The sequence below is a fragment of the Hoplias malabaricus genome, chromosome 4 (assembly GCF_029633855.1).
Source record: "Hoplias malabaricus isolate fHopMal1 chromosome 4, fHopMal1.hap1, whole genome shotgun sequence".
NCBI classification, from domain to species: Eukaryota; Metazoa; Chordata; class Actinopteri; order Characiformes; family Erythrinidae; genus Hoplias; species Hoplias malabaricus.
Window position 1 is genome coordinate 29,863,160 of NC_089803.1, and position 26,005 is coordinate 29,889,164.

Here is a 26,005-nt window from a genome sequence, read left to right on the forward strand (position 1 = left end):
CTGAATGCTCAATTTGCGATGAAGAAAGCAGAAGTCATGATCTGCAGCGAAGCTCTGAAAGGACAGCATTTTTTCCTTCACTTGATCCATTTGGAACCGGTAACATCATGATGTGAATTGAAGCATAATAAAGATCATAACTGATGAGATATCTTACCATTTTAATTTCACTGGGTGGTTTGTGGAAACATTAATATACCATTACTCAGAAAATTAGCTGCATGCTTGATGGGTCCTAAGATGGTAATGACTTCAAAAGAGTACTGGAAAAAACTGGAAGTGTCCTAAAATCTTCATTGCTATCCCTGATATTCCATGCAGCCTCTCACAGGGGTCTTTAAAGTCCAGTACCTAATGGTAGAATAGGCCCTTCAGACCTCCTTTAAAGGTGCACTAGGCAAATTCTTCACAGTGCCTCTCTGTAGTTTAACTACCAAGCACCAGAGGTTGACCAACACACTAGTACATTAGTCAAAGGAACCTCCAGTGAGCAAGCAGACAAAACACAACAAAGACCACCTTTCAGAGCCGAAGTGCTGTTTTTCAAACAGGCACAGAACAGATTTCAGCTTATGATACTACTAGAAAAATGCTTTTGAATAGTTCATTCATTCATTATCTGTAACCGCTTATCCAGTCGTGGTCGTGCTGGGTCCAGAGCCTACCTGGAATCATTGGGCGCAAGGCAGGAATACATCCTGGAGGGGGCACCAGTCCTTCACAGGGCAACACACACACACTCACACCTACAGACACTTTTGAGTCGCCAATTCACCTACCAACGTGTGTTTTTGGACTGTGGGAGGAAACCGGAGCACCCAGAGGAAACCCACACGGACACGGGGAGAACACACCAAACTCCTCACAGACAGTCACCCAGAGCGGGACTTGAACCCACAACCTCCAGGTCCCTGGAGCTGTGTGACTGCGACACTACCTGCTGCACCACCGTGCCGCCCCTTTTGAATCATGAACTTCATATTTTACAGTTTATTTGTACTACTTCTAAAGTAATATATAGACACATGCTGCACCTCTAAAGCCCAGATTCTGGAGAAGAGTGTGCAGACATACGGGTCTTATTAGAAAACTAGTGGTTGAAACACATGAATTTGTTAGAGGATGATGAGACATGCTGATGAGACAGGCTTGTCTGCTAATATGATCATCTGATGATCCAATTCAGACTACAAACATAATGTAGCATAATGATATTTTAAATTAATAAACTCATGTGCATATCTTCCCCTATGCACTGTTAGTAAGACAGCTGTAAACAAAAACAGGCTCTAATCATTCTTCATCTGTATCTTGAGGAATTTTGAGATAAAGGCTAGTGCTGTTGCTGCCTTATTGCCATTCTTACTGAAGGCTGCAAAAAGGATGCACAGAAACTTCTAGTGACTACCGCTTTAAACCTATATAAAATAAATAAAGGGCCACACTTCACTTGTGTTCCTCACATGCACACTCATGGGTGGCTGCAGGGACCATAATAATAATAATGTGTAATGATCTGTTATTGTACAACATACAATAAAGTATTTGTGGCAGTGAACACACACATACACTAGTGCACTAGGGGCTGTGAACACACACACAGAGAGGGGGACAGCCATTCCTGAAGCCCGGGCAGCTGTTGTTGGTTCAGTGCCTTGCTCTTGGGCACCTCAACCGTGGATGTTGCTATCAGTCATGGGGACTTAATCACAACTTTCCAGTACCGAGCTCAGTCCTCTAACCATCGAGGGTGTCAAAATAAACTGGGTGTAAATTTACCATCTTTTCTTGAAATTAACGTCAACAATCAAAACAGACACCCATGTTTCAGACTGTGTGTCATGTGCGTGCAGCCTATGCGAAACATGCACGTAATCATAAATCCCAGGGTTTGACATGTTTATGAGGCTTTTTAGTTAGAGGGCAGCATGACAAGCACAAGAAGAAGCTTTGTTTGGAAGCTAAGTCAAACCTGTAGAACACAGAATTAATCCATAATATATATATATATATATATATATATATATATATATATATATATATATATATATATTTTTTTTTTTTTTTTTTTTAATTATTTCTACATCTTCCTTTTTTTTACTATGGTACTATTTTACACCAACAATTTAAACCTCCAGAAAGTAATTACAAGTAGTTACTCAAGGTTATCTGTCAGTAACTTTGTTTCTTTATAGATTAGAGGGTCTGAAAGATGAGAGAATATTTTTTGAAGTTTATAAAATTGTAAGCAATAGTGAACTGAACATTATCCACAATCACCAAAACAAATGTGTGTAAAATGTTTATATTAGGTTTTATAAATATAAAACCCTGATGCATAGAGGATGTACAGTAAATTTGTACATTACATTTGAAAATACAACCTGTTAATTTTGTTTACCCATTTTTTTCAGATAAATTAAGTTGTAAATAATACAAAGCTGTCTCTCTCATTCTCTCTTATAATATAACTTTGAAAGGGGTCATAGATAACAAATGAGATCTATGAGTTATCTACCTATAAGTGCAAAATGTTTCCTCACCTTCAGCTTGACAAAGAAGGCTATACAGTTTTATGACTGGTGTTGAAATCTGACACAGATAAGGTATGGGAAACTGTGATAAAAGGGGTCTACACTAAACACTGGCAATAACCTCTGTAAGTAGAGACAAGATCTGCTCGGACAAATTGCAAATGAATAAAAAACTAAATAAAAATAGTAAAACAATAAAAAGTGGTCTTCCCGCAATGAGCCAAACCAATCTATCAGGCTGACAATAAGCATCTGTGCTGCCTTGGCCAGTCGGCAAATTAAATGAAAACTCAGTTCTGCTGGCCTTGTGTAATCTAATAACAGCAAAAAAGAGTTCCACAAAACTCTAGGGCAACGTGGGTGAATCCAGTGTAAGCCCGCTGGAATTGCTTCAAATAGTAATTTCATGCTCCATATCAATAACTGCAATAACTGCTGGCTGAGTTTCTTCTGGTTCCTGCTTTGACAAACATCAAGAGAAAAATAGCAAATTACCTTTTTAGTGCCTTTAAAACAACTCCTGTCTCACGAGGAGACGGAACAATTATAGTTGGGAAATAAAAACTGACATATTAAAATTGGCAGAGTAGCACAATACGTTTGGATAAATTGGATAAAAATGACTGTGGCATATATTAGCAGCTACTATTGTAAGTGGTGTTAAGCTTGAGGCACTAGAAATCTAACCACAAAAACTAACTTGAATCTCTTAGTTTCATTGGCATGAACTGTGGTGCTTCACAAAATACAAAAAATACACACACACAGACAATCACAGTCTTCCTGACGAAAACAATGTTGTTTGATGAAAGGAACAAGAGATGAGAGCTCGCAACTCCCAGTGTCTCAAAACTCTGACACAACATTTCAGGATTTCAGAGAAGAGGAGCACATTGGTTCTGACAGGCACACTGAATAACTTATAATGCTTATGTTGACATATTCTACTTTAGCATAATGCAAACTAAGCAATACATAGCATGTTACTCCACTATGAACCAGGCTGCATTATGCACGTGCCTCATACCAGTTCGTTAGCTAAAAATATTTTCAACAAACATGAAGCAAAAATAAATAAATATATGATGAGACCAAGGAAGCAAATTAAAATGCATAACCTGTATTTTCGCTTCGTGTTTCTGCATAAATCTCACTATAAGCATAACAAGAGTGATCTTCTAATCATACATATTAGATCTAATCATCGTACAAAATTTCCCTAAAGTAACAAATGCAGACAGATATTCAGAGTTTTTAATACGTTATTAAAATGCATAAAGAATGTCACCTGAGACAACGACCTGAAATTGCAAAATGTTTATTACGCTTCTGAATCCCTTTAGTTAATGATGCTTCAAATGTTGAATAGAAATAAAAACATTAGCCGAAATTAAAAATGCTATTATTGATGCAAGAATAAAATTAATTGCATAAATGTTTTAGAAAAGCGCTTGCATTTAATAGGCAACTGATTAACCCCCCAGCAGGCAGATCTTCAACATGTCGAACAAACGTGTGCACCAACATCATTCATCACCAACATAAAGACTCTTCTCCTGATAACAACACGTGCACACAATTAGTCTTTGACTAAAATACTCCCTAGGCCATCATAAATTTCAGCCATTAATTACAGCACTAATTTGCAGGAGTACATTTTTACAGCATGTTTGTATTCAGCCTCTGTGCAGGGCTCATAATGGAAGCAGGGCAGGTCTTATTAAAAGGGCAGCATGGTGTGTGGAAGCTTGAGGAAAGGAGCAGATGCCAAGGTCAGTCATGACAAGGAAAACACAGTAGGGCAATGGTGGAAACACATCAGGGGGCATCACGTTACAAATTCTAATCACTAATCAGGACAATAAAATGCAAATAATTCCTAAAAACTCTTTCCAGTTACAATCAATGATTTTTTTAATGTCCTTGTGGTGTTTATTAAACTCTATGAAATATGTTATCAATGATCAAATAAGCTATCAATGTCATGACAGAGCATTTCCTTTTTTAAAATGCATGTTTCCAAATATAGGGCAGGTTCTAAGAGTAGAGGGGAAGGAAAGTCTTTTTGCAAGCATGCAGCAAAGGCATGTGTACTGAATGAAGTCAAGGGCAGAGTTACATCTAGATAATACTCAATAAATTCTACAAGCTTTTACTGTCACCATAGTAACAGTCACCACTTAACAAAATGTAGTTACATTAACATACATTCAAATATAAGATAAGGTCTCCTTCATTGGTAACCCAACCATTTTAAAGACAATATGGTTTGTTATTAAAATTTTACATTTCTGATAAACCATTTCATTCACTGAATATAAAACATAAATAAGGAAGGAATTAACTGTAAGTAATAAGCACTCTGTTCTGCCCTACTGCACCAGCTTTAGCGAGTGGTGATCTTTGTTGGGTGCCTCGGTATTTAATTAAAGCAGGCTTGTTCCTGTCACAGCATCACCATGTTATGATTAGTGCCAATAAGACTTGGCACTGCAGACGCCGTAATGTGGCACACACAACTCACTAACACGTTCCAGTCAAGGGCAGACGAGCCAAGCAGGGAGCTAACAAAGCATCCAGGGGAGAACGAGTAATTAAAGACAAAGTCAACATTATGGTTGCTCCGTCTTTATAATGATGATACCATGGTGCTTCAGTCAGTATGCTTCAGTTACTGTGTTTCAGTGAAGATGTCAAGGACATATTCGCATAATGTTTAGCCAAATTCTGTCCCTTTATTTTCCATTTGAACATTTGTCGCCTGGTAGCTATGCCATTATTCCAGCCGTATTTTACATGCAAATTATACGATTTCCATCTCTGCTTCAGATACAATCAATTCCAAACGTATCTGCGAGCTTCATTCTACACACACATTGCCATATTCAAACTACCTATACACAAACATTTAAGCACAGAAGCTTATTTTAATGTGGATGTGGCCATCAGTTCAAAATACATGTTTATCTGTTTATCTTGAAATGCTGAAAAACAATGTGAATTTTCAAAATTCAATATTAAGTTTACAGCAAGTGTTCATTCATTGTGTTAAATCCATTCTACACTCTCTGAACTCTCCCCTTTACTATACTTTAGATCAAAGGTCTTCATTTTACTCCTAAACAAACATCTAGATCAGCACTCGTCCAATGTAAGCAATCCCCTCCCTGTCTCAAAAAAAAGCTTACTCAAACATGCACTAATATAAACTCACACAGGTATCCATTAGTCATATACACTGCAGCCAGCCATCTAACATACAGACATGTCTTTCCCAATCTTGGCTTATACAATTCTTTCTTATTTTTACACAGCTAATTTAATCTTAAAAGCTTTATACAACATACCCTGAATGAACACTGAATTAAGAACAGCTACCTTGTATCTACATTCACTGTACATTTTATCAGCTCCACTGACCATACAGTTTGTAGTTCTACATTTACAGACTATTGTCTATCGGTTTTTGTCTCTCTGTATACTTTATTATCCCCCTTTCACTGTGCTCTTCAAATGGTCAGGACCACGAGAGAGCAGGTATGATCAGAGCTGTGGATCAGTCTCAGCGTTGCTGAGACACTGACATGGTGGTGGTGTGTTAGTATGTGTTGTGCTGGTACAAGTGGATCAGACAGCAGGGCTGCTAGATTTTTTAAAGCCCTCACTGTCACTGAACTGAGGATGGTCCAACAACCAAAAATACCTGGCCAACAGCGTCCTGTGTCCACTGATGAAGGACTAAAAGATGACCAACATAAACTGTACAGCAACTGATGAGCTATACTATATCCTACTTTATATTTACAAGGTGGACCAATGGGGTGTGTCTAACAGAGTGAACAGTGAGTGGACACTGTTTAAAAACTCCAGCAGCACTGCTGTGTCCAATCCACTTCACAGGGTCACCGCAGTGCTGAGAATAAAAAATACTTGGTAATATGGATGCCATACACACTTAAAAATGATGGAACCTCAAGGGTTCTTCAGCAAAGGCATGGTTTCTGTTAAGAATTATGTGTTCTTTATAGAACAATGTGCATTGTTAAACGGTTCTCTCCATACCTAAACGGATCTTCAGGTTGATTGAGAATGTGTTGTATATGATTCTGTGTTATGCCTTTTAGAAAATGGTTCTAAATATCACCAAATATGGTTCTTCTATTGTGTAAAGAAGACAATCAAAAAAGAAAAACTCTTTCTGTTGTATAGAACCATTTTCAAAAAGGTACTATACACAGAATTGATAGAGAATGTGCTACATATGGTTCTCACATACAGAACTTACAGTTCTATTCAGAATCATTTACTTTACTAAAAAATATTAGAGAACCATATTTTTAAGAATGTAGCTAAAAGCCCAATGTCTTTGTTCAAGTGTTTTTTACCCCACATTTTATTTGTGATTTCTTGTGCTCTAAGGAGCCTGATTCAACTCCTCATAATCAAGCCCTTAATCAGCTGATAAGGCAAATTAGTGTAAATATTGTAAAAATATATTTTCAAACAAAGTGTGTGTGTATATATATATATATATATATATATATATATATATATATATATATATATATATATATATATATATATATATATATACACACTTCTAGTTAAAAATCTACAATTTTCTTGACATCAGGGCAACCCATGTGTCACCTGCAGTTTAACAGGAAACACATGTCTGTTCATAACAGTGTAGATGATTGGGTGTATTTATTCTGAAAAGGACAGAAACTGCTTCATTGCAGTGGCATTATAGTTGTCAGCTGTGATAAGTGCGTCCAGAGCCTTCTGTTAAACGGAACGCAGAGAAAAGCAGGAACACACACCAATCCAATTACACTCTAATTGAGCGCTGCAAGGCTCATTGATTACAACTGCCACTCACTAATAGAATGTGCCTTAGCACAGCAACCTTGGAAATCAGGCACATGACTCTAGAGTCTTCCCAGTGTCAGTCCATAATGGTAGGGGCAACGAGTGAATCTGTATTAGGGCTTCAGGGCACCCATTCAGGTCAACAAACCGACAGCTCAAAAAGGCAAGGTATATTTATCACTCAGTGACAAATGTAAATGAGATATTAGAAAGAATAATGTCTGTGCTTTAACCTTAAATGCATTAAGGCAACTGATTAATCTATAGAGAAAGACATGTCTTTACTTACCAGAATACACACTAAGGGCTCAAGGCTTTGTGATGGGGTGTCATCATGGGAAAATTGAATAAGGTCATATGAGTCAGACTCTATATTTTTTCTAGGCTGCTCTGTGGGGGTTGCAACTCTTGGAGATGAAGGGAGGGTCCCACTGGAGGTGTCTATTTCAGCAACAGGATGTGGCTCTGAGATCAGAAGGAGCTACAGTTAAGTATGGTCAAAATTATGTAGTTCAATTATAGAAGAAAAAAAAAAAAAAATATATATATATATATATATATATATATATATATATATATATATATATATATATATATAAGAGTTGTTTTCCCCAGGATAAGACAAAGATTATTTAAAAAAGATTAGATTTTTTTTTTTTTTTGGCTTGTTCGATATTTGTTCCCCCAATGCCATAGCAGCCAAGTCTGCAATTAACATTTGGATAATTTGTTGAAACATTTACTGCACAGCCATAAAAGTAACTTTCTTCCAATTGTTTTTGTTTACTGAATTGTGTATAAAACACAGGATTCAAACAAATACTATTTAAATACATTTTTAAATAATAAATGTGCCTGTAATATAACAACAGTTAGAAGCCCAAACCAACAGTAAGAACAAGCTAAAAGAAAGCTTATTCTTGGTGGGGTTAGTCTAATATCAGACTCCCACTGAACATTGTGAGTATTCTAAATCATATGCACATCAATTCAAAACAGCTGTTTCTTTGGATGTTATATTTATTATAATTTAAAATATTTGCAAACAAAATATATTTCAGTTTTAGGAGACACAGAGTGCTGATTTACCAAGTGTTTTTGCAAATAACCATTAGTTCCTCAATGTTTTACAACTGACCTTGGCTTTGGGGTAAGTTGTATCATATGTACATGTGCTACTTTGAAGAGAACTGTGTCCAAACTTTGAGGAAAAAGTTTGTATTTGCATCTGAGTTCTGCTTGTATAAACAAAAAAAAGTTGTACCTTTATTTTGTAAAAAAAACGAAATTAGTTTAGGGTACACCACACTCTCCCATAACTTAGCCTTTTAGCCTCTTAAGGTATTTTGTGCCTAAAATGACAGCAACATTCTTACCACCAGTGATCAATAGCCTTTGGGATGCACTCAGTTACTTGACGTTAATTTTTGCAGTTAGAAAGGGAAGGTCCAGACAGGATCACCTGCTCCTGAAAAGAGCCTAGGCTTAGAGTGACACCAGAAAGAGAGCAACTTAGGAGTAGCACCTCCATTATTTTCTCCTTCTTTACCACAGTTAAACTGGAAATGTTCATCTCATTAAGCAAAATAGTAAGCATTAAGCAAAATAATCTGTGGCCTTACACGAGGCCAGGCCTTAATATATATACGTCTCATAAAAATAAGTTAGCTGCTTAACTGATATCTGGACCCAAAAAATATCTGGATTTTTTTTCAGACAGGTTTTTAACCTAGTCCTAGAGTTAGCTTACCTTTGTGCAGAGAATGTACAAAGCAATGGCTTGTAAATGCATACGTTTTCACTATAGTTTTTACTGCACTGTAGAGACAGAGCTTGCTTATATAATCTCCCCATCTTTCACTCTGAGCTGGACTACAGCTTCAGAACGGTCCTGAAGTAGATACTTTACATTCAGCATGAGCCTGTACAGACCCAGTTGATTAAAATTAATGTTTACAGTCTCAAAACAAAGTCCTCATCTTCAATTTTAACAGATAGTTCTTCAGAATTATTTATAATCATAAACTGTTTTTTTTTTGTTAATGATTTACTTTTTTCAGGGTACAATTCCATACAATGTTGATTAGTGGCATTTACGCTGCTGCCATAATATCTGTTGTTTTGCTAGTAGTACAAATGGAACACCAAAGACTGTAAACTGATTATGTTAGGGCACTGGCTGCCAGTGATAATCAAAGGTGCTGTAAAACAGAGAATACTGCTCAATGGCATGTGTTTTCACAGCAGTGCCTTTATAAGACCATAAAAAATAAAACACCAATATTTGGTCATGTCCAGCAAAATATATCTTGCTGATATCAATATGTTCATATGTGAATATACCACTAATAAAAGGTCACTTCTTTGAACTTCAGCCAAGTTGCGTCCTGCTGCAGCACCCACTGCACTTTCACCATGTTTTTTTTTTCCTTTTTTCCTTCTTCAGGTTCATTACCAAGATCTAAAAGATGGGGTCAAAGTCTGGTGAGACTTCCTGCAGTGTTCAGGTATTTCTGTCTCCATTCAAAATGTAAAAAATCAGGTACCGAAGAGTTTTAGGTTGGGAAACCTGCATATTTAAAAACAGAAAGGGGAGCATAGAACATGTTTGAATGGACTATTTTTAACTTTGTGTACTGCAAAGGAGTCTAAGAAAAGGTAAGGAGATCTACTGCAAATAATACAACACAGAAACCATATGGTGTGGGTAATTATTTTTTGCTGCAATGCATGGGTAGTACATTATTATCCATTTAAATATTTTGAATCACTTTAATTTGCTACAGACTGAAGAATATTATTATTATTATGCATAGTAGACCATGGCAATCCTTTTATCCTTACACTAATAAATGAAACATATGCTTGGGATGAGTGAATCAACACTAAAATATGGTTACTTCCTAGGCTGACTTCCTAGCACATTTGGTTAAACTGCCATTATACTTGTGATTTATGATGAAAAAGTGGGGATTTTGTAGATATGTTGAATGTGGGCGACTAATTTCTTATAGTTTTCATACCCAGAAACAGAGACTCATAGAGAAACACAGATGTGTTAACACTGTATAAATATAGTTATTTCACTCCCATACTGAAGAATTATGCAAACGTTTTCCAATAGAAATGCCATTGATTTGCCATTTTATGGGCTGTGATAAAAGACTGAAATATTAACTTTTTAAGTATCGTAAATAAAGCCTTTACCTATAAAGCCAAAGATGATCATACTTAGTCAATTTGGAACCAAACATGTTTATCCAGTGCTTTACATCAAAGACAATGTGTGTCCTTGTTTTTTGTTGTGGGGTACTTTGGCAAGAACTTAAATTAGGCCACTCCTTTTAATTTATATTATTTTGAATGTGCCATCTACCATAAACAAGGAGCTCCTGTCTGTGAATCTCTTTGCACCTTTAATCTTATCTGCTTTTAATACAATTTTCAATGTCCCTTTCACTATTGCTCACTGAAGAAGTCATATAATTCTCCCAATAAGACTTAGTCACACTGTGGTAAGTGAAAACTAGCCTCAGTATTTCTTGGTTAAAGATCACAACCGATTAGTTTTACGGCTTATTGTTATATAACACACACAAAAGAATAAATGTTTAATGCTGAAAAGAGTGGATTCAACTCACTTTACCTGCAACCACTGTTGCTTTGGGAAAGCTGGTGAGTGGCATTAAGATGGAAAAAAACTGCTTTAATTCAACATGGATGTTTAATTACGATTTCAAACTGGGGTTTGGGAAATATTAACACTAACACTCTTAGTGGAATAGAACGCCAACGGTATTATTAACGTTGCTAACGCTGTGAGACGAAAAATACGTCTCTAAAACAATTTTGATAAAGTTTGATATTTAACTTAATTATATTTCGCTTAAAAGCAGGTATATCATGCACTATTGTTAAACGAGTCGTAGAGAAGTATATCAACGTGTTAAAAAATGTTTCTGTTAGGTCCCAAGCTCACTAAGTTCTGTCCGTTCAAGTGCCTATTCATTATTGTTATTCAATTTGATGTCCAATTAATTTATTTCATGTAACAAAATTTGTCACAATTTTCTGACGTATTATTTGTACTCAACCAGGAAGTTTTTGCTAATGTACGATTGAATATATGAATATGCTCTGTTCTGATTGGCTACCGTGTTTAGAGCCAGTTCAAGTTGAACACGCTGTAGGTCATCTCATCTCAAATCATCTTTTTTCACGTTATCTCTCTCATGGTCGCGGTACGCTGTAGAATTTCACTGTGGATTGCAGATTAATTTCACTGTGAATTCTTGAAATGAGGTACACCAAAAATATTTATAAACAGACATTTAAAACTGGGCAATCTGTCTTACCTTATTCTTGGCTAGGATAACTAAAAAGTCATTATCTTTACATGTGAAAAAGAGTACATTTTAGGGTTTTTTTATTTTCAGAAAAAAAAGTAACGGACATTTTGACATGACATGGACCCTTCTATAACACATTCTTGTTGAATTCTCTGAGCTTAAATTGCCTAGTTAAACCCACCTCAATGTTTAGAAACTGCCAGAGACAGAGTACATCCCTGGTTTGAAGGTTTGTTGAGCTATTCCTAAAGTGCTACAATATGAAATAATGTAAATATGGATAGCTGATAATAGTTTTGTTAAAATTAAATCAAGGGCAGCTGTGAACTACATGTCTTCTTTAAGCTGGTCATTGACACATTAAGGTTGGAGATTAAGCCGTCACCTGTCCTGTGTCCGTGATTGATGTTTGTTTTTTATTCGACATTAAATGTGCCAATCTATCATTGGCATACCTAGGTTAGCACCATGGAGACTTCTTGTTCCTTTAACCGACTGATGTGGGCTCCCTAGAGACTGTGAGTGATGATTGCGGATATGAAATCATTAGAGAGGACGTCTGTCTTGTTTTGTCTGATTCATGCTACTGTGTCTTTAATTAGATTCAGCCATGTTAGAGATTCAAGACACAGATAGGATCCCATTTCTAGTTAACCATGCCAGAGTGGATATTTGACTGTAGCACCCAGATCTAGCCACGCAGCCACTGTATACAACATGCCTGTAGGCTTTAGACAACTATGATTCTGGTTATAATGATTTAAATGCATGTCATGTGAGCAAATTTGTTCATAATGCATGGTTTCTTTTTGTGGGGGGGGGGGTATTTGTAAAGGGATATCTTATAGTATATAAACACTCTTCAGGAAGCACTCTTCAGCCCATATTCAAAATACAAGTTATTAGCCAAGCCAAGTTTTTTCATGTACTAAATAATACACCACAATGTAATAGTTAGTCATTTTTTTGGGGAAAAAATTTCTGCCAACTGACTTAACAACAAGTTTTTTGTTCATAATTTACTGCTCAGCCTTAGTTACACCATCAAAACCGAGTATCATTTCCCCACCTGGTGCAAACAAACTCTCTGGCCCATGTCCACAGCCATCTTGGTGATGTAAGTCTTCAAAGCATTCTTTGTTCAGCGACCTCTATTTGTCCAGACTTTTTTTTTTTTTCTCACAGGGGGATGAATCTGATTCTGGAGGCTGTTGTCCCCTCTTATTTTAAGAGTGGTTTTGGAACCTTTTATAAAAACTGTCTTTAACTGTAATCCCTGCATAATGAGAGTGGCAAAACCAACCCCAACACTGGGACTTAGGTTACAAAACTTGAATACCAACACAGAGACAATTAAAAAAATGAAGGGGGGGTTGAGTGGAGTGCGGCGGCCCTTGGATAACTGTTGAAAATGCAGTGTTAAAATGTTTGTTTAAAGTGTGTAATTGGTGCTGAAGAATATATGTATATAATATAAAATCCACCCTCAATTAGATTCTCCAGTTATCTGAAGCTGAAACAGTTAAAGAAAGCCACAGACAGGCCAAGTGTTTCTTAAATCTGATGAAATGGGATTTGTGTGGACATTACCACTATGTCTTTGTGTGTGTGTATGTGTGTGTGTGTGTGTGTGTTATAGAACAATATTTGCATACTTGCTCCTATTAAATCATCAGCAGGTTTAAGAATACAAAGCACCATTGTATGTTTTATAAGTGCACCATGTTGGTAAATTTGTTATATCTTTGTATATAACAATGATGATCAATAGGTGACTAAACAGTAAATTAATATGTTCTGAGCACATATACATGTTTCAATATTGTTTGGTTTGTTTGTAAGGGTTTCTTTTTCTGAAGATTTACATGTTATGGCAAAACCATTGGCTGATGCGATTGAGATCACTGTAGTATGTGTGTGTGGGGGAGGATGTACAGTAGACAATTTGCCTCCTGTTCCTTTCTTTGATTCATCATTAGGAATCTCCACAGTGAAAAAAAAAGTGTGAAGTGGAAAGGAGCACCCACACATCTGAGTTTCCCTGTTTTCACAATGGAAAGGGTAAATGACTGATAGGCTGAATTTTCCTGGGTTGTTCCCATCCCACACGCATGTAGCTGAGGGCATTATAAGTTTATGCTGGACAACAGCCCACCCCTGGAAGGCCACCTAATCCCAGTAAGCCACAGGTGGCTCTAGAGATTGGCTTCCCCTGTCAGAAACGCTGCGCTCCCAGCTTTCACACCCATTCTCTCTCTCTCTCTCTCTCTCTCTCTCTCTCTCTCTCTCTCTCTCTCTCTCTCATTCTCCCAGGTTTCTAGTTTGGTGTTAATCCCTGTCTGAAAAAGAAGGCCTGTACAGGGGTAGAGGAGTTTGGGGGTGGCAAACTGCAGCACGGACCTGTCCCACTACTGTTCAGAAGTGTTGACTTCACAGTACCTTACAAACTTTGAAGGGAAGTTTTTTTTTTTCTTGCATAGCACAACTGAACAGGAGAAGAACAGTCTGTGTCCCACTGAAAGGGGGAAGAGAACTCCATACCTCTGTCCCTTACTGGATCCCTTTGATATACTGATATATCTGTTTAAGCTAGCACAATGAGTGCAGAAGCTGGAAAGGACTACTATGACTACTCGGAATGGTATGAAAATGCTGTACCCACTAAGACTCCTGTTGAGTAAGTACATTTTTCCTTGTGTTTGTTTATTAAACATCGATGTAATGCCATTTGTAAGATTAAAAATATTTTCTTCCGTCTTTTACGGAAAAAAAAATATGTAAAAAATATTCATAATAAAATGATTTCTTAAATGTTTTTACACATTAAATGGTTCTTCACCATTTAGCTAGAGTACCTTCTCTATTTGATTCATTCATTCATTTATTGTATGTAACCACTTATCCAGTTCAGTGTCGCGCTGGGTCAGGGGCATACCCAGAATCATTGTTCACAAGATAGGGACACACCCTGTAGAGGGTGCCAGTCCATCACACTCAACAAGTCATTCACACACATTTGAGTAGCCAACTCACCTACCATCATGTGTTTTCGGACTGTGGGAGAAAACCACAGCACCCGCAGGAAACCCACACAGACACAGGGAGAACACACCAAACTCCTCACAGTCAGTCACCAAAGGTGGAGCTCAAAACCACAACCTCAGGATCCTGGAGCTGTGTGACAGTGACGCTACCTGATGCTCCAGTGTACTCCCCTCTTCTATTTGCTTGCATAAAAGAAAAACCTTTGGAACAACGCATAGAAACATTTTCAGTATTGCACAGAATTGTTATGAAAAGGTTACTTATGTCCTTTAATGTAAGATCCTTATATTTCTGTTTAGAAGTGGACTGTTTAAATAATTTGGACCATCCCTAATTGCTAGAACATTTTAAATATTACAATCAATTATATATTTAATATTGCAATGTAATGCAAATGATATGTATGTATAAAAAACAGCACTAATTAGGCTCTGTGTGTCACTACGCTTGCTGTTTGTTATTAAGTCACAGACAATATTCACAATAAGCTCTAAAAAAAAGGGATGTACTTCATGTTGTCCAACCCTGAATGGTCTATATATATCACCAGTATAGTTCCACAACTTTTTGGCTATTATATATTTAGCCATTTTTGATAAGAGAATTATATATATTCTGTTGTCTTTTTACTGCACACAAGACATTTAGCAGTCAAGTCAACTAAAGCCTTTTTCCAGAATTTGCATATAGTCATAGTGTTGTGTTTGCCTTGATTTTGTGGTCATTTCCTGGTCACTTCATTTTCCTTTACATGTATAAGCAGCTGTACCTCAATCATGAAACTCTTGATAAGTATTGGTCTACTAATGGAGGTGGGTGTGGGGGTTGTAGGGTAGTGCACTCTATGGGGGTGATCTGTGTTGTGTGAGTAAGTGGCCTGTATTGCACCAGCTTACAATAAATGCTCTTTGCTTGTGAAATTTCCAGAATAATCCCACCATGTGACCCCACAGCTGATGACGGACTCTACCACATATCCATTGCAGCCATATCTGTGAGTAATTTGTGTAATCTCCTCCTTCACACAGCATATATCATTCAAGGTTACTCACAGATGTTGAATGTCGTATGTAAAATAAAACTGTAAAAAATCAATTAAATGTCTGGTTTATCATTTTACTTTAATTTTCACACACATTATAATAAACTGTTATTTTTTGCTCACATAGTAAATGTTTTGTTTAATATTTAATGACAAAGTAAACTAAATAAGACAAGACTTGGGTGGGCAAAGCATTTAGGTCAAATGAACTCAGTTCACGATCACTTATCACCATCAGCGTAACTCCTCTGCTACCCACAGAGGAAGCAAAAAAGCCCCTTGCTGTCCTGTCTTCATTTTTCTATCTTAGATGTTTATAGAAACAGCTGAATGATAATTGACCATCATGAGCCATGTGGCAGGCAACCCCCAACCCACTCTTAAGGCCCTGGTGGTTTTTAAAAGCACCAAGGGTCAGAACAGGTCGCTGATCCCAGAGCTGTGTTCACTGAACGTGAACATGAAGAATGAAGGATAAGCACACATCAGAGTGTGAACATATTTTGAGGCATAGGGTCTTCCCCTTGCTGCTTCATTTCAACTGGGCAGTTGTTTAATTGCATCAGTGGGTTCACAAGGTGGATTATAAGGGCATACAGCAGGGTTGGGCTAGCTGAATAGAGAGAAAAATGATTGACTGAGCTTATTTCCTGTGTTTGTGTGTGAAGTTGGTAGTCATGCTTATCTTGGCTGTTCTGGCAAGACGACAGAAAGTTGGGGATAGTCTCAAAGGAGTTCCAGGTTTACTCAGGTGAGCATGCACATTTTCTTTTGCTGTTTTGTTTAATGTATTTTACATATAGTTTTATGCCACTCACAGACATTTGCAATTTGTGTCCCAGTCCAGGTAACAGTGTGAAGAGGTGGGCCACAAAAAATGTGGGCCTCTCAGGATCACACAAAGTCATTTTATAAACCACTGATATATAAAACCAATGGGTCCAGCTATTGATAAAGATCGTAAATATTTTGTACAATATAGAATCATTTAAGCTAACTGTTACTTATACTCTAAATTTAAGTATTGATGCCATAGGGAAAAACTAATGGAATTTTCAACACCAATTTCAATCAAATCAATCACACAGACAAAACTAAATGTATGTAAACAATGTATGAAAAGTCTTCAGGGCAAGTCTAGTTTATGTATAATGCAGTAAATACTATGAGTGTTTGCTTTTATTTTATTTTTTTCCTTTCTCTCTCAAGCCCAGTAAATTTTCTGGACCATACACAGCACAAAGGCCTGTCAGTGGCTGTGTTTGGGGTGCTTTTCTGCAAGATTGTAGATATGGCCCTAGCCCATAACCCACTACCCTTTACCAAGGACACACAGTACAAAGGTATGAAGGTGTATCTATGTGGGAGTCTGTATTGACATGGGGCAGACGATATACAGATTACATTTCTGTGTATACTAGTACACACAGAGGGTTTATAGACAGAGCACACTGTTCTAGGCTAGAATAAATCAGATCCTGTTGTATATAGAACATTTTAAAAGTGGTTCTTGGGTGGATGATATGGCAGAAATAGGCCACCAAAGTAGCTGGGAAACATAACTGGTAAAAAAGATATAAACCTGGGGCATAGTGAGTCACTCCTGCTTCTGAGCTATCAAATGAACACTCTGTCTATTCAGAAAATGGAGCCTTTCCAAAACAGGCTCCATTCACACAAGAGGTTGAAAATAGCTCTTCACCTGGATCTGCAGACAGAGCTGATAATCTTAGTCATGCAACTGAAATTATTCATATTGTTTTTATGTCTACATTTTATTTCCTAAGAATGTTGATCTAAAAAGAAAAAAACTGATGCATGTTTCTTTTATGTGTAAGAGTTTTGCTTTTTATATTTTTGTTGTTTGACAGTTAAATATTTTAACTATACCAACTTCTTGAGTTACTTGAATTTTATATAACCAAACTGAAATAACAGCAGTATACCAAATGTTTTGTAAAATATTTTGTACATCTTTTTCCTTCATTTTTCCAGAGTACTGGCTGATCCTGGCCCTGTTCTACTATCCTGCATTGTACTACCCACTGTTGGCCTGTGGCACTCTCCACAACAAGGTGGGCTACGTGCTAGGCAGCCTGTTGTCATGGACACATTTTGGAGTCCTTGTCTGGCAGAAAGTGGACTGTCCCAGAACACCACAGGTAGGACTTTTCATAAGGTATACAATTAATTTTTCATATTTTAAATGTATTTTTTAATGTATAGGTTTAATAGAAGAATGCTGAAGCCTGTTGTATCAGATTTTAGTCTTCTGTTTGTCAGATTAATTCACCATTCCTTTTCATTTACCACCCTTTTGTCTTCATGTCTTAATGAATGGTCTTCAAACTTAAAATGTTTGGTTCTGCCTCAGTGTCACCAACAGCAGAGCTTTTGTCAGAGTTAATCACGTTAGTTTCTGTCAGCATTTAAAAAAGACAAAGTCTTGAAAAGAAAAGTTTGGATGAATAGGTTTGTTCTCACTGTAACATGTTTTGGTTGTCTTTGAAGTGCTAGATTGAGAAATATGTGTTACATTTTAATTCCTTAGTGAAGGCAGTGGAACCCTTCAAAAGCAGAAACTCTTCTAACCTAAGCTACATATTAGCAGTATGTGTAATAATATTATTTTTGATGCATCTCATCCCCTGCAGATATACAAGTACTATGCCCTGTTCAGCAGCCTGCCTCAGATTGCATGCTTGGCCTTTCTCAGCTTCCAGTATCCTCTACTCCTCTTCAAGGGCTTAAAAGGCACAGAGAAAAGTAATGCCTCTGAGGTGAGTCTACATCCATAGAAATGTATGATGTGAAATTGAAATAGAAAAAATGTCTGCCAGTAAATAAACAGTAACACCATCCAAGAATATAACATTGCTGTCCTTTTCACTGCAAATTTTCATTATATATTTCTTCTTGTTTTCTTGCGTGAAGCTAAAATATTCAGAGTTATGTTTTCCTTTTTCTTGTTTTGTGAGAAAAATGTATATGCATGTTTTGAGTTGGATAAGCAAAAGTTTAAAGGCTAGTAATCTAGACTTCAATACCTTTATGGTTATGTGCACACGTGAGAAAAGTAGATTACTAATGATGACCTTTCATTTGCATGGGTTAGAGGTAGCACAATAGAAAGTGGAAAATGGTGTGTAAACTCCAGAATGGCATTCCACAAGTCTAATCATAATAAGCAGCTTTCTGAAATTAGGTTCTGGTCTGTGGCAGAATAGATTACAAAGACATTGTTATTTTCCCACAGAAAATGCACAATGCTGGTCTTATATGGCCTTAATCTGTAAGACAAATATGTTGGAGTGTAATAGGATGACAAAGATCTTTTCAGGATCAGAGAAATGTATCTTGTATTTAGATTATCTTGTATACAAATGTGCCATTTATTAATTGTTGTTTCAGGACCTAAAGAGCAGCTACTACAGAGACTATGTAAAGGAGATCCTCAAGAGGAAAAAGACTTCCAAAACCAGGTCAGATTGTGTAGGTTGGGTTGAAGCAAATCTGGATGGTAAAGGTTAAATATGATTACAAAAACACATCAAGAGGTGTTCACTGACCTTTCAAAAGATATCTATACTGTCCAAACTATGTAAATGAAAGCGAGGAACTTTAAGATTGAATTTAAAGAGGAGGATCAGGAAGATGATGTGTTTCCTTTGACAAGGATGATAAGCCAAGTGGATCAACTTTAGTGAAGGATGTTCCATCCTAAGCCTAGTATCTATTGAATTACACACAGCAGATAATGATCATTCCGGCTCATTGAGTATATAGCATCTAAAACGTGGGAATTCCTAATTGACCCGTGTGCAGACTGTTTGAATAACTCCACTCTCTGCATAGATTCACATCTCTTTTATGCAAAGCTACAGTAAAAGATAAGAAAGGACATTGGGAATAGTCATGGGGTGACACTAAGCAGATTTCCTGTACTGTAAAATATTTCAACACTGTAAGCAAAGTTCAGCTGCTACCATGTTTTCTCAAATTACAGCTACACATGACTAAAACTGCAGGAAAAAGGATGTGTCTATGCAGACACATACACACATATTCACAAATTATTGTCTTTAACAACATTGTATAAACCTTTATTTGTTTAACTCTGCAATTTTTCCTTTGCAGCACAAGCAGTTCTAGACCTAAGCTGACTGAACGAATCTCTGATGCATTCAAGTCCTATGTGTACACACCTGAGGAAGGTAACTCAAACATTATGTGTATATTGTACAGTTTTGTTTACAGCACTGAGCAAAATTCACAAAAGGACACCACTTTTCATTTATTTAATTTGCAGAAATATATGACCATTATGTTATTCATTAATCTGGAATTATATAGACACTTCTGACAGCTAAAATTACAGTTTTTAAATTTTGTTTCTATTTAAAAATTTAGCTTCCATTTACTTTTATGAAAGGTTACTGTCTTTTCTATAGATTCTGCCTTGGTTTTTAAAGAAATTTGGAAATATATACAATACCAGTCAAAAGTTTGGACACATCTTCTCATTAGTCATTGATGAAATAGGGCTATTCACTGTAAAGGACTGTGTACGAGCCCCTACCTCTGTACAACCCAAGGTATGGTCTCAAACATATTACGAATGCGAGCGGTTCTACAAATTAACTCCTGACAATGCCACAGCTGTTCACTGAAAACCATTCCAGGTTACAACCTCATGAAGCTCATTGAGTGTGGAAAGCTGAAGAATGTTCAAAGCTGTCATCAAAGCAAAAGAAGGCTACTTTGAAGAATCTAAAATATAAACCATATTCTGGTTTCTTTAACACTTTTTTTTTGTTTACTACATAATTTTATATGTTTTCCTTCATAGTTTTAATGTTTTCCATATTCTTTTACAATGTAGAAAATAATAAAAACCATTGAATGAGAAGATCCAAAGTCCAAACTTTTGATTGGTACTGTATATTCATAAATATGTGGAAAATGGCCCAAAACAAATGAATAACTCCCTAAGTGGGTGTGTCCAAACATTTGACTGATATTGTATTTCCGGCTTCATATGTGCCAATTAATCCACAAAATGTTCAGGGATCTTAAAGCCCAGGCTCTGGTGTGGCATCTCCTTTGTTCTAATAACACCAGCAAGTGAATAATCATTTTTCCTTCTTCTGTCATATATTCTCAGTAACAGCTTCTTGACAGCTCCACAATCTTTGAGACCCGTATCATTGTCTTCACACAGCATGGAAAAAAATTCTGATATTTCTTTTTATTTGAATTGATAGTGGAGTTTGCTTGTTTCCTGTTTCCTAAAGTTGTGGTCTACAAGATCTTGTTAGGAATTTAATCTTTTTTTAATTACTATTTTGTTTTTTAATGTTTTGTATTTCCTTTTACATTTCAAGTGGCTCTTTGTATTTCTAATCTTCTCATAAATATCCTCTCATGGGTAACCTGTACTTAAAGATATTTCTGACTATAATTTTTTTTAGTAGTAGTACTGCTTTTTGTTTTGTGCTGTATGTCTAATGTTGTGATTTTTCAGTTTTCAGGTTCCCACTTAAATTAGCCATCTCTCTGGTTGTGGCCTTCATTGCACTTTATCAGGTGTGTATATATATATATATATATATATATATATATATAAAGAGCTTATATATATATATATATATATATATATATATATATATATATATAAAGAGCTTATATCTTATATATAGAGAGCTTTTAGTTATTATTATAGGATCATATCAGTATTATTTGTCATCTACCCATACTCTCACAGATGGTACTCTTGCTGGTCACTGGAGTAGTGCCCACTCTCAATATTGTCCGGAGAGGAGTGAATGAAGATATTTCATATCTCCTGGCTGGCTTCAACATAATTCTATCAGATGACCGTAAGGAAGTGGTCAAGATAGTGACTCACTATGTTTGGTGTCTTGAAGGTGAGTTGAGTATCTTTTGGCTCAGAATCTTAAAGCCCCTAACAGGAATAGCTGCTGCTGGCAGGGTTGTTTTGCATCCTGTTTGTTAGTAGTCTTGATCCCAAAACTGCAGAAACGGTAACATTTACAAAAATACATTGTTTAAAAAAAGAACAGGAGGAATCAAACAATGGGTAAAAGTAATATACGTGGTCAAAAAATTGTCAAAAACCGTGGTGATATTAGCTTCATGTGCAGCTGCGCCAGTGCATCCCATTCTATTGGTCAATGCTTTTCTAAGCTGAAGCTTTAAACTATGAATTTACCTTAAACATCTGAATTCATAAATGTAGGAATCTGTTCACAAATAATAAATTTTTTATTGCTTGTTTATGAAAGACAATGACAACAAAATACAAGCAGACATCCAGTCATGTAGTGACTTTGTAATTTGTGTTGTTACTACACACTGATTTTGCTGTTTACAAATTGTCAATAACTGGATATTTTATGATGCCTGACATCGGTCAATGCTTTAGCAGCACTGATGCCAGCCATGATTTATGATCAACTAAGATATTGTCACTTTGTCCACTTCATTGTACAAATGAAATAAATTCATTTTTGATTCCTGTTCTGCTCATATATACTACTAAAATAATTGAGGATACCATCTCATTGATGTGGACTGCAACAGTAAACTTGTGCTCCATCAAAACAACTGTCTGCAGCCCTGTCATAATTAGCTTCTTGGAAACTGCAAGAAATATTGCTCAGAGGCCTGTAATAGACTTTATACTGAGCGCATAGATCCACTGTCACTCAGCCTTATACACACGTGGGTAAATCTATACCATCCACATTGAAATATGCACACGCACACACATACACACACACACACACACACACACACACTCCTACATGCACACACACTCACACTGATGGCAAATAGTGATGGAGTCAGCAGAGCAGACTGCTGGACTGTGGTCAAGCTTGTTTGCTAATCAGTGGATGGTGAAAAGTGCTGAGAGGGTGATGTGTGTGCATCTCGTGATGTGTGGGATTTTTTTCTTGTTGCTGTTTCAGTGTGCTACATCTCTGCAGTGACCCTGTCCTGTTTGGTCAATCTGACTATGTTTATGAGGTCCATGGTCCTGCACAGGTAAGGCTGAATACAGAGCAGCAACTGCAGAGCTTCATTTAACCATTTCTATTTTCTTTCTTTCTTTCTTTCTTTCTTTCTTTCTTTCTTTCTTTCTTTCTATTCTTTTCTTCTCACATACACCAGGACAATGCTGGAGAATGTATTGAAAAGATTCATTACAAATAATTAATTCTCAGAAACTTTAAAGAGATTATCTTACATATTACATCTTGGAAAAAAAGGAAATCTGTCTCAACTCCCCCATACTCTGAAGCCAATACAAATCTGTATCTTAAAAGTACAAAATCACAGTCAGATAATAATTTCAGTATTTGTTAAGATAGAAATAGACAATCAAATATAATTTACACAATCTCTGCCTTAGAGCAAGGCTAGATAATATATAAATTATTAGATTATCTAATTCTGTTACAGATAAATCATACCTTTAAAATTACAATTAAATAATACAGAGCTGTTCCTGAATTAACAATGAGTGTAGTCTTTTTAGATGACTAAAGCTCTCTCTTTTTTAGGAAAGGAATTGTTTACCCATCAGTTTAATTTTAGCATGATGCTTCAACAGATTTTTTACCACCACTCTGTTCAAGGCATTTCACGCATTTGTGCTGTGCTGCCCTTGTTCACTATTAAAGTCTCAGATAGCACGTTACACAAATTATGCAGAAAAACATATAATCTGTAGAGGAAACTCATCATTAATAATCAGTTCATATAAATAATAGTTTTCTGAGAGACATGTGAGTGATGCAAGAGCAAACATCACCAGCTGTAATGTGATTGCAGGTATTTATACTCTAAAGCATTTACACAACTTTGTTACTAGGATGACAGTAATTGCTGTGAGATATTTCCTTGTAACATATCCACCTACACTGCTCAGGGACTACATACATTGTATACTGAATCTTTCCCTCACTCACATTCATCACTGTTTCTTAGAGAGAGAGAGAGAGAGAGAGAGAGAGAGAGAGAGAGAGAGAGAGAGAGAGAGAGAGATCAAAAATGATGCTAATGGTAGCAGTCATTTTATTCTCAGTGATAACAGTTACTGCAAATGGGAGCAGGCATTATCTGACCCTAATTATAATTGGGTAATTACACTCAGTAACACCAGGCTGAAAAATAATGGATTCTCAAATTGAGATTTTTTTCTGTGTTTGTCTCTTAGCGATTTGATTTAACTACATAGAATTCCTGTGCCATTCTCTCTTTAGTCATGTCTCTATTATATTCTCTGCCTCATACATTATGTCTCCTTTAACTCTTAAAATGGCATATGTGTGTATTCAGGTCCAATCTTAAGGGGCTGTACAGAGGGGACATCTATAATGTGTATAACTGCCAGAGGAGTATAAGGCCTTCACGTCCCGCTCTGGTTTGCTGGATGGGTTACACTAGCTACCAAGCTGCTTTCATTTGTCTAGGTAAAATTACATTGAATAACAGTCTACATTTTCATCCTTGTTAACTAGTGCTGCCGAAGGTATGAGTTTTGTCCAATCTGAGTATTTTCCATGAAGATGTTTCTTTAGAAGGCTGCACGGTGGTGCAGCAGGTAGTGTCGCAATCACACAGCTCCAGGGACCTGGAGGTTGTGGGTTCGATTCCCGCTCCGGGTGACTGTCTGTGAGGAGTTGGTGTGTTCTCCCCGTGTCCCGCGTGGGTTTCCTCCGGGTGCTCCGGTTTCCTGCCACAGTCCAAAAACACACATTGCAGGTGGATTGGCGACTCAAAAGTGTCCGTAGGTGTGAGTGTGTGAGTGAATGTGTGTGTGTGTGTCTGTGTTGCCCTATGAAGGACTGGCGCCCCCTCCAGGGTGTATTCCCGCCTTGCGCCCAATGATTCCAGGTAGGCTCTGGACCCACTACGACCATCAACTGGATAAGCGGTTACAGATAATGAATGTATGAATGTTTCTTTAGACCTGTGAGAATGTTACCCAAACACCACATACTCACCCAGAGTGAAATTACCATTGGCCAAATGACCTGATTCTCTGTCCTCACTGTCCTGAGTATTGTTAAAAGTTCAAGATAAGACTTCAAGGTTTGACTGTGAACAATGTTTGCCATTTATTTTAAGAAAATGTTCTAATATATATATCAGAGAGAAACAAATGTTCTTTCAATTTTTAAATAAACACATTGTTGCATGTAAACATGAACATTTTCAAAGCTTTTCATTCAGTATGCAGTCCATATATAGAGACTGGCCACTAAAAACATTTAATGTTTTTCTAATGTCATGCACATTTATATTTATTGACCTATAGCAGTTCACCTCAGATTAGAACCTCTTGTTTATTCTAAACATTAAAAAAAGACTAGATAATTGTTAGTAGTGATTAACTATGTCTATTTTTGGTGCATTAATACATGCAGACACCATATGCAGTAACCTGGGGGAAAAGAAACAATGTGTATGATACTGATCTTTAAGGTCAATTTCTTTAACTTCTCTCAAGTGTGCTGATGCCTATATGACTCAATGTTATTTTGCTGTGTATACTCATTAAGGAATGGTCATTCAGACGCTGGTGTTCTTCATCTGCCTTCTGTTCGCTGTCTTCCTCATCATCATTCCCATCTTTTATGGAAAGAACATGATGCTTTTCCATATCATCGGCCGAATGTGGTGAGTGACACTGACGTACACTTTTGCTGAATTAGATGATGATGTCATTTAATCATGGAAGCAGTCAGTGACGTTCTGCCATCAAGACACCTTCTGCCCTGTCACTGACCCCAGGATCATGGTACTATCCTTGAGAGTACTACACAAAGTCATTTTGACCACAATCTCTCACTCAATCCATAAACTCCAATATTTATAGAAGTGGTACTTAAAACGAATCCTCTCATAAATCCTCTGCCTCTGTCCACAGGCCCTTCTGGTTGATGGTGTTCTTGGTTGTGCTCATCCAGCACCTTACATCCAGGTTCTTGTTCATTAAAAAGGAAGCTGGTACACGAGACCTTAATAACAGGTAGAGCATGTTTATGTCCAGTAAAATATACAGGTGTATCTCAATAAAATAGAATATCATCAAAATGTTTCATTGGCATGTTTCAAGCCATAATCATCAACAT

General features: G+C 36.7%; 1 protein-coding gene and 2 long non-coding RNA genes across 7 annotated transcripts in view; 1 reads left to right on the forward strand and 2 right to left on the reverse strand.

Moving 5' to 3' along the window:
- LOC136694764 (uncharacterized) overlaps positions 1–11,169 on the reverse strand; it is a 24,131-nt gene extending 12,962 nt beyond the window's left edge. The window contains exons 1-2 of the long non-coding RNA XR_010802237.1: positions 11,053–11,169; positions 7,696–7,871 (exon numbers count right to left, since the gene is read on the reverse strand). This is a non-coding gene — a long non-coding RNA (uncharacterized lncRNA). The remainder of the gene's footprint in view (positions 1–7,695; positions 7,872–11,052) is intronic.
- stra6 (signaling receptor and transporter of retinol STRA6) overlaps positions 10,789–26,005 on the forward strand; it is a 19,171-nt gene continuing 3,954 nt past the window's right edge. Inside the window, exons 1-15 of one of the 5 annotated variants that reach the window (XM_066668552.1) lie at positions 10,789–10,921; positions 14,069–14,432; positions 15,728–15,794; positions 16,511–16,593; positions 17,052–17,185; positions 17,838–18,004; positions 18,497–18,622; positions 19,254–19,324; positions 19,980–20,056; positions 21,367–21,428; positions 21,607–21,769; positions 22,835–22,910; positions 24,207–24,340; positions 25,433–25,550; positions 25,801–25,902. In XM_066668552.1, the coding sequence (XP_066524649.1) occupies positions 14,353–14,432; positions 15,728–15,794; positions 16,511–16,593; positions 17,052–17,185; positions 17,838–18,004; positions 18,497–18,622; positions 19,254–19,324; positions 19,980–20,056; positions 21,367–21,428; positions 21,607–21,769; positions 22,835–22,910; positions 24,207–24,340; positions 25,433–25,550; positions 25,801–25,902 (1,460 nt within the window). In that variant the 5' untranslated portion in view covers positions 10,789–10,921; positions 14,069–14,352. Of the gene's footprint in view, positions 10,922–10,944; positions 11,082–11,966; positions 11,985–12,191; positions 12,274–14,068; positions 14,433–15,727; positions 15,795–16,510; positions 16,594–17,051; positions 17,186–17,837; positions 18,005–18,496; positions 18,623–19,253; positions 19,325–19,979; positions 20,057–21,366; positions 21,429–21,606; positions 21,770–22,834; positions 22,911–24,206; positions 24,341–25,432; positions 25,551–25,800; positions 25,903–26,005 lie in introns of those variants that run through there. The other 4 variants (XM_066668557.1, XM_066668553.1, XM_066668555.1 and 1 more) reach the window with 4 other exon arrangements.
- LOC136694763 (uncharacterized) overlaps positions 25,566–26,005 on the reverse strand; it is a 1,722-nt gene continuing 1,282 nt past the window's right edge. Inside the window, exon 4 of the long non-coding RNA XR_010802236.1 lies at positions 25,566–25,891. This is a non-coding gene — a long non-coding RNA (uncharacterized lncRNA). The remainder of the gene's footprint in view (positions 25,892–26,005) is intronic.